The sequence below is a fragment of the Camelus ferus genome, chromosome 6, assembly GCF_009834535.1.
Source record: "Camelus ferus isolate YT-003-E chromosome 6, BCGSAC_Cfer_1.0, whole genome shotgun sequence".
Classification (NCBI taxonomy): domain Eukaryota; kingdom Metazoa; phylum Chordata; class Mammalia; order Artiodactyla; family Camelidae; genus Camelus; species Camelus ferus.
The window spans coordinates 8839577-8857429 of NC_045701.1; the positions used below are offsets into that span (position 1 = coordinate 8839577).

Here is a 17853-nt window from a genome sequence, read left to right on the forward strand (position 1 = left end):
GTATCCTTATGGACTCATGTATTTTTTAGTGCATGAGAATGCACTCCCCCTTAGAAAACAATGTTAAATGTAATCAAATGCCCCCCTCTACCACCCCCACACAAAATCTAACCCATAATGTAGTTAGAACAATGGGAAAACGCATTCCAAGTTTCACCTTTAATAGGATGTCACAGGCCCCCTTCCTTTTTCCAGCTGTGGCCTCTTAGGACTGCTCTTCCTGGTCTCAGCCGTGCCTTCAGTGAAGCACATTATGAGGGTTACCGGTGGCCATCGCCCTAGTGGGCCAGGTGTTCCTGTATAGGAATTAGAGAATAGTTAAGTAAGTTCTAGAAAAGGAATTATCATGGTTATCCTCCCATTTTTTTTTTTTTTTTTTTTTGCAAGGGGAGGTAATTAGATTTATTTATTTATTTAGTTTTTTGATGGAGGTACTGGGGATTGAACCCAGGACCTCATGCATGCTAAGCATGCACTCTACCACTTGAGCTGTAACCTCCCCCCCCCATTTTAAATTTTATACAATGAACCAATCTTTATATTCACCAAGTTTACGAATGAGGGAACATTCACTAAAGCCAAGTTCTAGTTTTTTTGTTTGAGAAAATTGTAGGAAGGTCAAAGCCATAAGGGCAGTAATTCACATGCTATTCATAATACCTCAAAAAGTTAGTCAAAGCAAGTTCCTCGTGATGTCTTCAGCACAGAACGCACAAATAAATACACACAGGATACCTTAAGAAAAATTAATAGCTTTATTTTTCCTCAATATACATTTAGAAAATCGGTCTGAGAAAAGGTTTCAGGAAATAGACCAGAGGACTATATACAAAGTCAGGAGTTCCAAATCCGTAAGACAAAGTGCACGGCCGAAGCACTGCTCCCCGAGGGCCAGGGCAGCCTAGGACCGTCCCATCAGAGGTGAGGCGAGCTCTTTGATGGCTTTTGCGTTCAGCTGAGGAATCGTGCTGATCTTCAGGAGCTTGCTGCTTGCATACTTATTCTTGACGGCCTGCAGAAGTCATCTGTGATTAAGCACACATCAGGAACCTCCCCGGCCCCAACTTATACCTTATTCCTAGTCTAATTTACAAGTATCAAAGGGCCACACCCACAGACCCACAAAGGCTAGGACGATGTCAAGTCACTGGAGCCAGCAAGTGCTCCAGGGCATGTGTCGGGCCTGACAATTTCCTTCCATGCGCAGTCATGCAAAAAGACCAGCTGGTAGCACAAGTGATGGGGGAACCAATGATTTCAAGGTCCAAAGAGCAGGCTGTCTCTCACAAGCCACCAGAGGGGTGGGAGGTGGAGCTGTGTTTATCACACCTAAGTGCCATCAGCACTGGCAGCAGTAACTGGCAATAAAAGCGAGTGGCAACTAGTGCTCAGCAGATCCCAGATGAAACCCTCAGGACTGAACACACATGATGCTTCCACAGTGTGTTAAATCATCCTCCAACGACAAGTCAGGAAGCAGATCAGGCCGTGAGGACACTTGGTACAGATGCCTCACTCTGTCACCAGACCTTCGGGGAGCTCTGATACTCAGCATCACACGAACACAGGACAGCACCCCATCTCCTGTGGCTCCTCCTCTCAGGTGGGCCACACAGAGACAGACCCCAGGCTCCCAGGACGCTGCTTCCTGAATGGGCTGCTTGCCCCTCCTCCTCCACCATGCTTGCTGTCCAGGTGCCTCTCAGTCATTGTCCTAACAGATGCTGGACAAAGGCCCTGAGTGATGTCACCTGAATACCCAAGCCTTCCACGGAGCCACCCAAGTTGGATGCTTGCTGTTCCAGACCACATGCCGGCCAGCCTTCCCTGCTTGCTGGGTGCCCTGCCCAGGGCACTGGGTCAAGGGGGGCTGGTACACTGAAGCTGCCTGGCTGACTACACTGGGCCCGGACACAGCGAGCCTGATCTACCTTGTTTTAAAGAAAGTCTGCTGTCAGGGTTTATCAGCGTGCTCCTTCCCCTGCTGTGCTAGGAAAATATAAAGAATTTGTGCTAAAACAGACTCTCACATATGCCAAAATATTTACATGGAAATGCAAACACACATACATATACATCCTCTCATACCCCAAACTCATACTCGAGTGCCTTCCACAGCTTACGGAAGAGTACTTACGATGAATTTTGTTAAGTTCTCGTTTACTTTCACGACATTCTTGGCCATGTGCTGCATGACTTCTAACACTTCATTCTCCGTGTATCCAGTGTAATACTGCTGCTTTAAGTTCTGGAAGAGAATGCAAAGAAAGGGGCAGGATAAAGCCGCTACTTCTTTACAAGAGCACAGGTTTACACATGCTGGTCTTACTTATGGAAAAGCTATAAAAAAATATTCTTACCTTCCGGAAATTCAGTCACAGCCCCAGCCACTACCATGGTACCAGCAAAGCAGCCAGTGAACACAGGATGACTCTGGCTCTGAGCAAGACTAAATTAAGACATTGTGCGGCTCTGAGCTAAGTCAAGTGGAGAAGGTCCCAAATTATGATGTTTTAAAGAAAGTTGCACAGGTAAGTAGGGTCCTTCAAGTCCCAAAGCTGTCATGCTTACCTCTGTCACCACACTGAAAGGGAAGGGAAAGTGGGACAGAGTAAAATCAAACCCAACAAAGGAATGCCCGCTTCACAGTAAGGGAGAGACCTAAGACTAGCACATCCATGGTCCTCTAATCAAAGCCCTGCCCGGCAGTGGCTGGCGGGGCACTCGAGAGCCCAGATACATATATTGTCAATCAGGGAAAGAAGTTCAGAATTAAGAAACGGCACCGTAGGCAGGAGTCTAAACTCCCAAACCCAGAAGATCTAACACTGCTCGAGACTCTCTTGTTGGGCCCCACGTGGTTAAGCCCTGGAGAACATAGAGCACCCAGAGAAGGCTCCATGCCCAGCCTGGTGACTCAGCCTCCCAGAGGACAAAATCCAAGCAAATGGACAACTACTGATTGATAATGAGACAAAATCTGCATGAAGATAAGTAACCTGACCTTATTTCAGTTTTGTGATAAAATTCTAAAAGCTTAATTACACCCCTTTCATATACACAATGTAATTGGGAAAGTAAATCACAATTTAATCTTAATCCTAAAATAGTTTAAAGGAAAAAAGAACTAAGCAGGAGTGAATTCTGATGTAATGCACAACAATCCGAATTTTGAAATCAATTCCCCAGAAAACAGGGAGACCTGCAGTTAATAGGTTTAAACCAAGGATGCATGTCTAAAGGTAATCTGGCTACAATGAGCCAGTGGTACCAAGACCAGGTACCATACACATACTAGTGGCCTTTTTGCCTTAAGTTTATTTCAAAAAATTTCAAATTTACAGAAAAACTGAAAGAATAATATAATAAACATCTGTATATTTTCTGTGCAGATTCATCAGTTATTAACATTTTGCCTCTTTCTCTTTCCTCCTCTTTCTCTCTCTCTGATGGTGTCCACAATTCACTTTCAAATGGTTCAGCAAAAGTTGTGTGTGACTTCTGAAGCCATCAAATGGCTGTATGATCTGGAAGGGCGCTGCAGACGCATGACACATCACTTGTAAATGTTTCAGAAGCATCCCCTCAGAAGTATTTTTCTTCCTAGCCACAATAACTTTGTCACATAAGAAACATTATCAGCAGTTCCACAGTCTCATCAAATATATAGTCGATATTCAAATTTCTCCAACTGCTGCAAAGATATCTTTTCTAGTTTTTTCTTCTTATATCTAGGGTCCATTCAAGGAAGGTACACAAAGTACATTCGGCAGTTGCTGTCTTTAGTCTTTTTAAATTTAAAACACCTTCCATTTTCTTGGCTTTAAATGACATTAACTGTTTTGAAGGATCCAGGCCAGTTACTCTGAGCACATCTCACACTCTGGATTTGTGTATTTCCTGATGGTTGGATCCGTGTCCAAAATTTTGGACGTGAACTCTATACAGGCGACAATGCACACTTCCTACTGCCCTAGAAGGCAGGGCAAGTCAGGAAGGCCCACCCCTGGTGATACCAAGCTCCATCACTGGGATAAATGGTAGTAACTGCCAGACCTCTCCACCACAAAGGTACAGTTTGCCTTCAGAATTACTATGTAACTGTGGGGTGATATTTTGAGACAATGTGAATCCTATGGCCCCAAATTATTTCACCTAATGCTATAAGCATCATTCGATGATCCTTGCTTGAATCAATTATTACCCTGGGGGTTTTAAAATCGTGAAATTCTATCTCTGCCATTGTTTCTACTCTGATTAGCTGGCATTCAACTGTTACTTATTTTTAAAGTCCCTCTCACCCTTCCTTTTGTATCCTTATGGACTCATGCATTTTTTAATGCATTGTAATCTGTTACTGTCACTGTTTCTTTGAATGCTCAAATTTAGTCAGTAAGAGCCCTTTCAAGCCAGTTCCTATGTCTCTTTGATGTGACCCACTGACCTTTGAAAATTTACTTGCTATCTGTTACAAACTGATCAATTCAGGTTTACCTTTTACTTCCCGACACAGCCCTGCAATCAGCTATGTCTGGAAGGAGCCCTAGTTCCTAGTGGGTCTCGGCATTTAGTACCCAAGATGTGGGCACTGGGCATGTTCTTTTCTACTGGGTTGTCATTGTCTCCTGGTCTTTTGTTATGAATTTACTGATATTTCTAAGACAAATCTATCTAATATTATAAGATCTTCCTTGTTTTCATTTGTTAACAATATTTTATATTCTTATACTGAAAATTTTAGTCCTTAATAACATGAATGTTTATTTGCTTTATCCTAAAACATATAAGCAGCTTCAGAATTTTAATGACAGGTTACTATTAACCTCCTGTTAACATCACATCCCACTGAGGAAGCGGTCAGAATGCTGTGTTTGAGAGTTATTTGAATTAATTCTTCCCTGTGTTCTGTTACCGATTTGAATATACAGTGACATTGTTTCTGCTTAATTCTAGTTTAGTGTTTGCATGAAACATTCATATTGTTCAAAAGTCCAGAAAGTTACATTATATTGTGTACAAGTTAATGCAAAACTACAACCAGAAGTCCTGTTTCCCATCCTCAACCTTTTACCCTATGTGCCCACAGGGATCCAGTTTCATTAGTGTCTGGCCTATTCTTCCCATATTTTTGTTAAGAGTAAGCAAATACATAAGCACATACACGTAGACACGCTCTCTTATTTGCCTTCTTTCTTACCTAAAATGTCAACTGTACACACTTGTTTGGAGGACGAGCTCCACCATGATGCCCAGGCACTCCTGCACAAATCCGCACAGGCCATGCCAGCAGAGGCTTAAACCACATCTATGAATCTGTCTTGGGAAAATGCTTTTCGATCCTCCTAGAAGATGAGGGGACAGCAGGCATGGGAGCAGCTGCCCCCTAGCCACCTCCCACTCACTTCCCTGTCTCTTCTGGGAGGGAGGCTGTCATGAGACCATTCCCTATCACCTCCTGGGCTCTGATGAGGTTTTTGGTCTGCTGCTCTCGGGGTGCATCTACAGACTAAGAAGGTGCTCAGTGGCAGTCTAGAATGGGCGCGCCACAGAGGGTGCGACTCTGACTCGCGTTGCAGCCATCAGCCCTTTTTGTCTCCGTGGTGTCCTTTTTGGTATGTGAAACAAGAACCCAGGGAGCTGGCATCTTTGGCTCCTTGTAAGAACCTAAAAGTGGCCCATTTCATCTTTACTGGGTAAATCAGTCAGGCTTTGGCCTTGCTTTATCTTGAGTGCTTAACAACTTGGTTGTTTGACTTCACAAAATAATCCAGAAATCTTAGCATATCAGTTCTTAGTGGCCTTCCTCATTCTTTACGACTCTATGTTTGTGTGCCACAGTGCAGTCACCTGGTCTCCACCTGAGTCATTCCAAGCAGTTCTTTTAAGCCTGTGGACTTAAAACAAACGCTACAAGGATGGTGTTGTAAAATTACTAAGGCCTTTTATATCAAGAGGGCCTAAAATATAGCTAACTAATTTCTTCTTAAATTCAATACTCACCCATTTTCCTTGGCCTAGAACCTTCTGGGACAGGCAGGAAGCAGCTGCTGCCACCTTAGAAGGGTGATAATGCACCATGTCATAGTCAATGAGAGTCAGTTCCATCAGATATTTGGCTAACGTGTGCTGTTCAACGTCGACCTACGAAAGAACACCCAGGGACGGTAAGAAGCACAGCTGTTAGTATCTCTTGCAAAATTCTGGGTGAAGGCCTTGGAACTCCAACCCGCTGAACTCACTCCTCCTTCCCGGGCACTGCTCTAGGCCGCAGTATGTTACAGACACAGAATGTGAGGTTTTGTCTCGTAAGAACTAGTGAGATAACCATTAGGACTTATTTAAAAGGTGCTCCCTTTAAATTCATAAGCTTTCCTTTCATTGGACCAACGTTTGCGGGATAAGAGAACAAAATAAAGTCTCCTACGGAACTGGTGGCACTCACCTCCCCGGCTTTTGATGCTCGCCTTAAGAAGTGTAGTGGCAAAGGTCGACCCAACTCGAATTTCAGTTCTTTCAAAATCAGAGTTTCCATTTCTCGAATTTGGGAACTGGTATAAGCATTGTCTGTGATGTAAACGAAGTCTTCGATATTTGGAGAAAACATCTCCTCATACTTGGAAGCCAAGAGCAGAGCTGTAATCCCAACCAGCTGAAGCTTCTTACGAGAGACTGGCTGAACCTAATTGAAGAAGAATGTGTCAAAAGTCGTATCTAAGGAGAGAATGGGGGCTCTGGGTGGAAGAACAGTAGCGGAAACCAAGTCTTGGAGAAGTGCTCACACTCCTCTTAAAGACACAGGAGACCTGAGTGTTGACCTGAGACCCCCCACCACTCACAGCAGCTGTCATGAAGTGCTCGCCATGTGTCAGGCCCTGTGCCAAGATTCAAACAATCATCTCAACAAATCCTCAGAGAATCTAGGCAGTATGTATTTATTCCCCCACTTACAAACAGGTGGCCTGAGAGGAGAATCAGACACCAGCCCAAGATCACTCAAGTTGCTGAACAGGGAAGAATCAGCCTGACAACCAAACTCCTAGTCACTGCTCCACCCCCATCATCCTGGTTTCAGAGTCTGGGGAAGCCCCAACACGGCACTCAGCATGGTCTGAATCAGGATGAGGCAAGCAAAAAAGCAGGAATTCAGTGGACGCCTAGGGATGAGGAAGGGGTGTCTCAAGCGTTTCCTTAACCCTCACCACCAGAAGTGCACACATTATTCAGCCTGAAGAATCATTCAAAGATGCTTCAGAGTCAGGGAAAATCTCAGTCTAGGGTGTGTTTCTCTTCTTCTTTTTTTAAACCGGGAATTTGCTTTTATTGCTTCAACTCTCAATATTGAAAATCTACCAAAAATAAGACAGTGCTTTCCTACTCAGTGAGGACTGTATAATGGAAACCAGTGACTCTAAGCTTACTTAGCATCTTGCAGCATCTCGGGGTCATTATTATCAACACAATTATCCCTGTATTGCTTGGGCAGCATTTGAACTTGGCCTAAACCTATAATCAAAATGTTGACTTTAAATAAATAAATTACCTGCAGGGCTACCATGTGGTAGCTAACACACTGTGGTTACTGCCTGGCATTTCTTCTAACTGGTCAGTGTTTTTGCATTATCAGTTACAAACATTTTGATGATCACTTCTGCCTCTCAGCTTGATTTCTTACCTTCCTCTTTACTTTAGACCTCACACTCTCAGTACACTCCTCACATGTACTTCCACCCTTTTTTTAAAACCTCTGCTTTCTCCCTCTTCTATAGTGATTCAATGCCCCAGCTGGCTGGAAACTGCTTAGTTCTCTAGCCAAACTCCTTATTTTTCAGCTGAAGGGGCTTAACACCAAAGAGTACTGCACTATGGCAAGCGTGCAAGCCAGCCTGGAGAACCAGTCTCCAAACGCACCACAGGCTTCAGGTGGACTTTCAAACCATCTGCTGGTATGTCTCCTCTGATGAATGATTGTGGTAAGACGGCGTTCCCCTGAGCCCTTTTCCGCAGGCTGACCTAGCAGAAATGCCCAGCGCTGGTCAGCATCACCAGAGCATCACACACTTGGACTACTTCCTTTTCTAGCACCTGAAGTTCTGTGGCATCTCATAAACTGGCCTTTTGGTCTTAATCTCAGAGGTACCATGCCTCTGCACTGCATAAATACAACGTTCAGTAAGCCAGTGAGGGCAGGAAGTTCCTGAAGCAGACTTACCTGTAAAAATCGATCCATGATGGCAACGCACATATACAGAGTTTCCTGCAGCAGCCTAAACTTGGAGTGGACTTGCACCAGCCAGTCCACCAGGATGGCACGCATACGTCCGTTTATATCTCTCCCATCTAAGAAGTGTGGATTTATGGACTGCAGAACCTGTTGGTGGAATTAAAAGTTTAAGAGGCTGACCTCATCTCCTTCCCAGCTGTGTGGTCCATTCCACACTGCTGTACCACCAAAGCACAAAGGCCCACTCGCCTCAAGCTGCCTCAGGTACTGGTAGATATCCTTCACGTAGTCGCTGCAGAGCTGAGGGTTCTCCCAATCTTCATTATCGATATCCTCGATTTTGCAGAGCAAGGCGTCAGAGAAGGCCTGGCAGAGGTTCTCCTCCTTCATGGAGATATCCTCAGGGGCGGGAGAAGGGCGCTATATCCACAAATGAAAGCACGAGTGTCACTACTTAGACGCAGCCTTGATTGCAAACACATGCAGGGCCAACCGGTTTAAAAGCATCATATGCATTTTTATAAACTGATAAAGCCAAAACAAATTTCACAGTGAGAGGTGAATAATTCAAGACGCAGTGGATGAAGCTCTTGGAGACATACTTCTGTTTAAAAATGCTCTCATTTCAGGGGAGAGGGTACAGCTCATGTGGTAAAGCGCATACTTAGCATGCATAGGTCCTGGGTTCAATCCTCAGTACCTCCTCTAAAAAGTAAAATAAATAAACCTAATCACCTCCCTACACCAAAAAAAAAAAAAAAAAAAAAAATTAAAAAAAATTTTTTAAACAAAAAACAACACTCTAATTTCACTCAAAGTGAAAACCTGGGTCCTCACAATGGTGGACGGGCCCTGCACGACCCGGCCCTCCCATCTTCCCCTGCTGACCTGTCTCCTCCTCCTCTCCCCTCAGCTTGCTTCACCCCAGCCTCCTGCCTGGGGCTCCATCACTGCAAGCACTGTCCCTCTTCCCAAAAGGCTACTGTCCCTGTGCCCGCTTGGGTAATTCCCTCAACTGCGTCAAGTCTGGCTTCCGTGTTACCTTCTCAGTGAGGTCTAACCTCACTCCTATTTAAAATTCCCACCTGCCTCCTAGTCTAACCTTACTCTGCTTTTCCCCAGAGATTCTATAAACTTCTAATACACTGTAGAAGTATATTATTCTAATACAATATGTGTATTACTTACCCTCTACCTCTGCAAGAATGTAAAATCTATAAGCTTACATTAATTTAAACTGATTTCAGTCCACTAAGGCATCTCAAATTCCTGTGTCATCCCTGACACATAGTAGGTGCTCAATAAATATTTACTGAGTGAAAGAAACTTAGATGCCTAGGTACAGATTCCTAGAGCTGACAGTTCACTTTAGTAGCAGTCTCTTCTGCAAGTGGAACGTTGTCTTCTCGTCAACTAATTTATTCTCAATTGAAAAACTGTTTGGCAAAGAAAACACAGAAAAGCACATTCCTGCCTATGAATCAAATAAAAGGAGGAAGCAAAGACTAAGTACACACCCAGAATTTTATTTTCTTGTGCTGACTGGGTGGTTATTTATAAAAATCACATGAATTAAAAACGTATGAAGTTAATAAAACAAGTGTTTAGTAATGAAGTATAAATAAACTATCACTTTTAAAAAAAATAAGAGGTACTTCTCAAAGTAAAACCTAACAGGACTGCTAGGCTGTAAAGATATGTATTAAAGTCATGAAATATAGAAAGAAAGAGAAGGGAGTATAATAAACAATTTTGATTTACCTTAAAGCTCAATGATTATAGTTTCTAGTCTTAGAGAAGGATGAAACAGTAACAAAAAACAACAGAACATACACAGCAATTCAAAACATGCCCTTCCCTCTTAAATCAAAGGTCTTAAACCGAGAAAGTGCCAGGTGAGCAAGAAGCATGCACGTATCTCTCACTTAGTCAAGAACTTAAGAACTTGTAGAAGGGGGCCAGAAGGAATGAGAAGAGCCACTTGGGGTACCAGGGAGAAACCTAGTAAGGTTACCAGACAGGGTAAGACCTCAAAGGAAATGAGTAGGCGAAAGTATGCAAGTCAAAGTCCCAGGGGAAGCCAAGAAACAAAGCAAGTCTGGGAACAGCACGCTGACTTGGGACAGTGGGAGTAGCACAGGAGGTGTGAGAAAAGGGCTGGAAAGGCGAGCAAGAACCTGGCTAAGGAGTTTAGATTTTATCCGAAGTTAAGTGACCCGCTGGGGAACAGAGCAAGAATGACTAAAATCAGATGTGCTTTTTAGTAAAGCACAGGTAAGCTTCACTTTAAGGTTACCTATTTCGAGGATAAGCATCACCACTCTCCCCAGGAAGGGCAGTCAGTGCCAGGAAGCCTGGTTTAAGAAGGCAGAGGTTATCATTATGTGCTTCATGGACTGACTTAGCCCCCTGAAATGTTTACCTGTGTCTATTCAGCACTACACCTGAGTTTAGCCATATCCAAAAGCCAATAGGATAAGACAAGGATGATGGCTCTGGGCCTTGGTTTAGAATTTCTCAGCAGTATTCCTTTTGGACTCTAACATAATCTAATTATTCTAAGATCCCACTTGCTTGTGCAGACTGTAGCCTAAGCCCTGTGAGCTGGCTGTGCAGTCCTGTTCTGTGCCTGCTGCATGCAAAGGTAAAAAAGGCACCAGCTAGTGAACCATCACCAAAATGGTCCAAGAACGAAACCTTCAAATTAGATTAACGAATGAGTTCTGTGGGTTGTCAGAGGCAACTGAACAGTCTCATCAGAAACAACGGAGACGTGAGATTGTGCTGCTGTTTGGAAGAGGGTGGGTGGAGAATGAGTAAAGGCTGCTGAAGTTCCAGCTCAGACATTCACCAAGTCAGGTGTCTTACAAGAATGGACTAATATGAATATGCAAATATATGGGTATTTACACAAGTTTTGGTAAAACAGAGTTCCTTTATTTACGAAATTTGCAATAAACAATGTCAATTCAGTGCAATAAGGGAGGACTAAGAAAAATTGTCGATTCCAATCTGACACTTCACGATTTGCAGCAGTGTGTACACATGCATTCACAGGTGTGCTCAGTGGTAAAGGCAAAATTAGTTACCATGATTAGCTTTAGGGAATGCCACCAGGTGGGATTTCGGCAGGAGGAGCAGTAACAGTGAACCAACCTTTTATTCTATGCACTCTTCGTATTTCATATTGTTTTGCTTTTTTATGACTATGTTTCTTGTGTAATTAAAAATAAAAGGCACTTTAAAAAAAATGTGAACAGTTGTGCTTATTTCCTTCTATATATAGCTTTTGTATTAGGGAAAGTTAGGCCAGAAGAGATTCTTATACTTGAATAATGACTATTACTAAATGTCGTGTTTAAATCAAATCCCTAAATCTAAAACCTCATCAGAACTTCCAGCTGCCACTCCCCAGAATGTCTCCTAAGCGTGCATCTGCCTCTCCTACATGCTTTTACTCTGACATCCTGACTTAAATTGAGGGCTACCTGGGGATAGTCACTGGTTCATTCACCTTGCTTCCCTGTGCCCATCAGTAGAAGAAGCGCATAAAAAAAAAACACTTCTCCTTCCTTTCAAACTACTCAGTGTTTGCCAAAGCCTCATGAGTCAGCAAAAAAGTTTTCTCCAAAAACCGTAGGATAATCAGCTTCTGCAAACACCTGTGAATGGCCGGCATCCTTTCAGGGTCTCAGCCAGGGCCCTTTGCATTCCAGGTGCTTCCTCTGCTGCAGAGAAGGAAACCTGCCTTCCAGCTTTACAGAAAGGATGGTAACTATTCCGTTAGCAGTCTGCGAACGTGTTTGCTTCCTGGGGTTTTCCAGGGCTCAGTGCTGCTAGAAATTCAGCGCCCATCTGGCATTTCCATACCTCTGGGGATTGGTTGTAAAGAAATAGCAATTACTCTGCAGACAGAGCAGATACAAAGTAAAAGCCAGAGGGCTGACCAGAGACAAGCCTGCATAGGGGCTCATCTGCCAGAGGGCGGGCTTCCCCAGAATTGTGGACTTATTGGTGTCTTCTGCACTGTTTCTCAGAGAAAAGTGTATTTGATTGGAAATAGGTATGGTTCATTAATCCCTGATGTCTTCTAAAACAGGAAGCATGTTTCAACCACAAAAGTGATTTTTATATGAAATGAGCTGTAGGTCCATAATTTTTGAAATATACTGTCAGGAAGTGAGAGAAAAAGGAGTCAGTCAAGGCAATGGGGGAACTCAAAAGAGTGGAGTTGTCATGGTTATGGGAGGAAATTTCCCTTTTGTTTTATTCATAACATTTTTTGTTTCTGTTTGTTTGTTTTTCTAATTTGCCTTTTTTCCCCAATTTGAACAGTAATAAGAACCTATAATGAAAAGTTTGAACATTTTAAGGAAAAAAGTGAAAATCAATCTTAAGTCCCACATAATACTCAAAAATAACTACCGTCAATATTTTGCATATAAATGCACACTTTTAAAAGTAAATCTAACAAGTTTATATTGTATAGCACAGGGGACTATATTCAATATCTTGTAGTAACTTGTGAAAAATATGAAATCGAATATATGTATATTCCTACATGAAGTATTGTGCTGTACACCAGAAATTGACACAACATTGTAAACTGATTATACTTCAATAAAAATATATTTTTAAAAAAGTAAATCTAGAGTTGTACTGCATTATATTGTTATAATCTGACTCTTCCATTAATGTCACATCCATTTTGATATCTTTAAATATTCTACTGAAACATGATATTTATGGTTGCATAGTATTTCATTAAATGGATTTAACTGACCTCCTGATATAAAACAGAGAATAAGAGGTATTCATTATAACTGTTTAAAGGTCCTTGACTGTCCCGCTGATCATTATCTTACGCTAAATTTTAAAAACAGCCTTCCTGGGTATGGAGAATAACCATCTGAAATATACTGCCAAGCCACTCTCTTGACATGTGGGAGGAATCACGCTCATCACCCATATAAAATGCTGTATAATGGTCAAGAGATCAAGGTCTGAAAAGCTGCTTTGGGTTTGTTATTTGGGAGGTCACTAGAAACTTCCAAGGCAAGTCCTATCAAAGGAAAGTAGATCTTGAGGATCTGTTCTGAGCTTTAGTTCTGGAATCAAAGCTTTTTTCTCCTGTCTTATAAACAACATGTTTGCAACCATCACCTCTAAGTAGAAAGCATGCAAATCTGTTCCTCTCTTTCAGAAGTTGCTGGCCCATTTCCAACTGCATTCCCCAACAGCTGTCTCCATCACCTCAACAAATCTAAAGCCAAATGAGACACCTTCCATAAAGCGACCTCACTCTGCTGAATTTCCTATATTTTATTAATTTATTCCATAAATAGTTTCTTGAATACTCAAGTGCTTAAGGGTCTCACTCCTCTACACCAAGCAACATATCCAAAGAATTCCTTCTGAACACAGGATGATGTCCCTGAAAGGAGTTCTGGCACATCCTAACACCGTCAGCGGTATTTCTTAGCACCCATATAGATCCTGGTATATGGGTAAGCACTTAGGGGAGATCTGGGCTGGTTCAAGGCACCCATCGGCCTTGCTTGTAATACCTCCTACTTAATGTCCCTTCCCTGGCCACCCTACCCTGCTTTCATCACTTCTCTCCTCCTCAAAACTTTTCAAAGGTTCTTCACTGCCTAATGGGATAAAAATCCAAATTTCAAGGCCTTCAAATCCAACTGCAGCCTTCTTCTCAACTTTTTTTCCTGCTTCCTCAAACCTTCTGAGCCAATTTGGACTTGCTGGGTCTTTGCCCAAAAGGACGTAATTCATAGGCTATGTCCACCTTAGTGCCTTGATTCCTGCTGCTGCTTTGTTCCCTCAAAAGGTGCTCTTTCCTATCAGCTTCTCCCTATCCTTAAAAATCCCACTTACTCCAGGAAGTTTCCCCAGACCACTCCATCCCTCCAGGTTCTCTTCTTCCTTTATATGCAATTTGCATTCAGTCACCCATTGCCTAGGGCATCTAGCATCATTCCTAGGGTTATATGTTTAATTTTCAGGTACAGATACCCCTTGTAGATAAGTCTCCTCAAAACAAGATGTCTCTCTATCAGCCTTAACACAACTGGATGTGTATACTAAGTATGCAACACATTCCTCGAATACATCCAACTTTTTATTTTGAAAAATTTCAAGCATACAATAATACATATTTTGAACTAGAAAGAGTGAGGTAGTTTTTGTTGTATTCTCAGCACCTACAACAGTGCCTGTTTCACTGTAATTATATGAATGCATGTAATCCATAAATGAGAGCATGCATGAACTTGAACATGGTGGAAGGGGAACAGGCCCATGGATCCATCAGCGTTCTAACTCCAGTTGAGCTAATCGTCAGAGACTGCATGTATCAACACAGAATTCTGGCATGACTTTGTTCTTACATGAGTGAGGGTCTCAGAATTGTAAGCTTCCACTGCTTCATGTTCAAGTTCATTCTCACAGTGAACCATTTCAATAAAATCTACTCAATTTTCCTCTGAGGTCACTAAATTTATTTGGGTATTGAGGTAATTAACTTTCATAACACTGTACGAAGGTACCATCACTAAGAAGATATCTAAGTTCATTTTCCACACTGCTGTCTCGAAGTCAAGCTCTGGCTATGAATGTTCAAGAGCTGCGATGATGATGAAGGCGGCCCTGCAGTCTACCCAAATCAGGCTACCCCAGTAAGTAGTCTGTAAACCCAGAACTCCCTACCTTTGGAGCCAACACTTCCATCTGCACTGGCTTCACAGAGGCGGTAGGTTTCAGGTGCTTGTTGACATTGGTAGTTTTGGTGGGTGGAACAGGTATTTTGGTGTTTTGAGCTTTCTACAAGGAAAAAGCAACGTGAATAGGGCAGGACGGCCAGTATCACCCCTCAGCTCTCTATACAATCAGCCCGGGGTGGATGCGTACTGTCTTCACAGTTCTTACCTTAGCTAATTGTGTGGTCCTGGTTGTAACTCTATTTCCAATTTCTTCTAAAACTGCCCGCCTGACAGTCACATGACTCTTAGGTTTAGGATTAACTCCTGTGTCAATATTTTCTAAATCAGTGGAAACCTTAAAAAAAAAAAAAAAAAAAAAGGAAAAAAATTAATAAAGTTGAGACAATTTATAATACTTTGCTAATGTCAAATATCCAAATTCAGAATTGATTTGGGAAAGGTGAATATGCTGAGGTCTATCTGTGAAAGCGAAAAATAGAGGGGACAAGTCTAAAAATGCTATGTGATTTACAGCATTACAGTAAATTAAGCAAATCACTCACCCAACTTACTTAGCGGAAAAAAAACCTCACTAAGAGCTTCACCGATAAGTGATTATGTCTCATATAGTACACATGTCACTTACTAGAGATCCCTGCCTACTAAAGGCAACTATTTAAAAGCCTTCCTAGACAGAGATGAGTAACAAATGTAATTAAGACACAGTACTAAAAAGCTGTAATAGGTCTGGCTGTTTGAAAACGAGCTGCTTAAAACCTAAACTAGCTTTGATTCTTATACCATGCTAGAAATAATAAATGCTCCAGTAGACACGATCTTTAGAGACACAGCAGTTTACAATGAGGCTGCCATAGCATGCACTCTCTCTTCTTCTAAGGATATTTAGAAAGAAAATAGTTTTTATGAGTAAAATAGTTTTATCTCAAATTCAGAGAAAGTTGGAATTATATGAAATAAAAAAAATCGTTATTTGACCTTAATCTGCTTTAGACAGAATGTGCTTAGAAACAAAACCTGTTAGGAAAAGCAATTCACACACAAAAAAGTGTATTTTATTGTAGGTGATAAACATTTCATGGGGAAAAAAAAACACAACAAAACAGCATGTACTATTCCTGAGAACTGGGGGTCCTAATCCTAAAAAAACTTTCCAACAGAGAGTTTTAATGGACTTACCAGGTCAGAAAGAGAGGTAGGGAAAAACTAAAGCCTTTCCTGAATAAAAAGAACTTGACTATGAAAGAACTTTATGGGATAGACAAAAATTACTTAACAGTTTGACTCAGACTCACAAAAGGATAGCAACTAAATACTGAATGTATTCAACTCACTAGGATTCTCAAAAGTCACACTGTTCCATTTTTCCAGCAGTTACTGCCAGTTTTTAAAAAAGTGTTTTAAAGTTTAATGCTTATGGATTGAAGCCTGGTAATCTGACTAAATTAAACCCACCTGGAAGGGAAAATGGGCAGCTTTTAACTAGCCTACAGCCAGGAGAATGGAGTTCAGGTGTGCCATGGCCCTCTATTTTTCAGCAAAGAAAAAAGTAGACCCAGGCTCAATTCAAATCCATAAAAAAAATCCAAAATACCATTAACACTTTGTTGTTTGCAGAGATGAAATAAATGAATTTGGACCCTTCTCTCTCAGTCTGCCACAGTGCTCCAAATTAAATGCAAAATCTCTATCACACATTTTTTAAGGGAAAAACCCATACATTAGTGAACTTAGCCTGGAAGACTTCGTGTGCAGGAGTAAATAGGAAACTCATATAGAGCGAAATGTGAAAAAAAAATCTGAAAAACAGCCATAGCACTCTACAGCCTGTGAATTTCTTCCACTCCTTCCCCCCATCCCCACCAAGGATCCCTTAGCTGGCAAGGAGTTTGAGAACAGAGCAGCGGAACCCCAAGAAGCTGTATTTAGCTAACTCTCTTAACGACAATGGGCCCTCGGGGATCGCTCGCTGAGTCCTCGGCCCGGCGCTCGGGAGGCTCCCGCGACAAGTGCCGGCCCCGAGGCGCTTTCCAACCCTTCCCCAGCCCCGGGGCAGAGACGGCCAAGCCAGGAGCTGGACGGGAGAGCGGAAGCGAGGCGGGGAGGCCGGCCAGAGGACAGGCCGCAGGCCCTGGGCAGCCGGGAAGAAGGGAAAGCGGCACGGGCTGGGATGAAGAAGCTCCGAGCAGAGGAGAGAGAGAGAGAGAAGCCAGAGGCGGGCGAGGGGCTGCGCGGCCGGGGCCCAGGCCGTGGCTGGGTCGCCGGCCCACTCACCGTCGGGCGTCGGAGCAGCGCCATGAGGAACGGGACAGGCACGAGTGGCAGCCCGGCCCAAGGAGGGACGCGGACTGAAAACCGAGAGCACTAACTACCGCAGCGCGGTTACAACTTCTCTCCCGGACAGCACCGCTGGGGATATTCGCGAAGTCGCCTAGCTCCAGGATTCAAATACCGCGCAGCTCGCGGCCCCATTGGGCGGCCCTACGTACGACGCGCTCTCCCCATTGGCTGATCCGGAGGCATTCCCGCAGGCTGATTGGCTGAATTTTCCAGACCCGTTTGGTCGTCATAACAACCGGTTGTGGTTTTTTTTTCCTGCCTACTATCTTTTTAAAAAATCTCGGCCCCTAAGATAAACAAAAATGAAATGCTTCATTGGGAAAACAGACTTCGGACCCTCTGAATTTTGATAGGGCCTCAATTACGGATGTCTACGTTTGTACTGGGTGGGCAGAAGTTGGTACTAGGGAACATCCTGAAAATTGTCGTTTCTAACCTCTATTCCTCTTCCGGAAATTTCGAGTTGTAGTTTAGGTTGGGTTAGTCGGCCTGGGTCGTGAAACAGGCAGACGCCTCTGCGTGACTTAGGGCTGCACTGTGTTAGGTGGTTGAGACTCA

The 17853-nt window shown here is 42.9% G+C and overlaps 1 protein-coding gene across 1 annotated transcript; it reads right to left on the reverse strand.

The window, feature by feature from the left end:
* Window positions 1–732: 732 nt before the first annotated feature.
* On the reverse strand, window positions 733–17417 carry CCNB2 (cyclin B2). Its single transcript, XM_032481075.1, has 9 exons — window positions 17230–17417; window positions 15164–15292; window positions 14945–15058; window positions 8471–8641; window positions 8210–8368; window positions 6443–6679; window positions 6001–6141; window positions 2138–2248; window positions 733–1012 (listed from the first exon to the last, which is right to left on the reverse strand). Exons 1-9 carry the CDS (start codon window positions 17251–17253, stop codon window positions 902–904), a joined length of 1197 nt encoding a protein of 398 aa, XP_032336966.1. The 5' UTR covers window positions 17254–17417; the 3' UTR covers window positions 733–901.
* Window positions 17418–17853: the final 436 nt, after the last annotated feature.

What these genes read in the sequence shown, in the direction of transcription:
- CCNB2 (XM_032481075.1), bottom strand. Translation starts at nt 17,253, where the DNA reads ATGGCGCTGCTCCGACGCCCGACG. An exon ending in TCATGGATCGATTTTTACAG is followed by an intron (nt 6,680 to 8,209) that starts GTAAGTCTGCTT and finishes TTCTTCAATTAG; the next exon opens with GTTCAGCCAGTCTCTCGTAA. An exon ending in TTCTAGGCCAAGGAAAATGG is followed by an intron (nt 2,249 to 6,000) that starts GTGAGTATTGAA and finishes ATTCTCTTCCAG; the next exon opens with AACTTAAAGCAGCAGTATTA.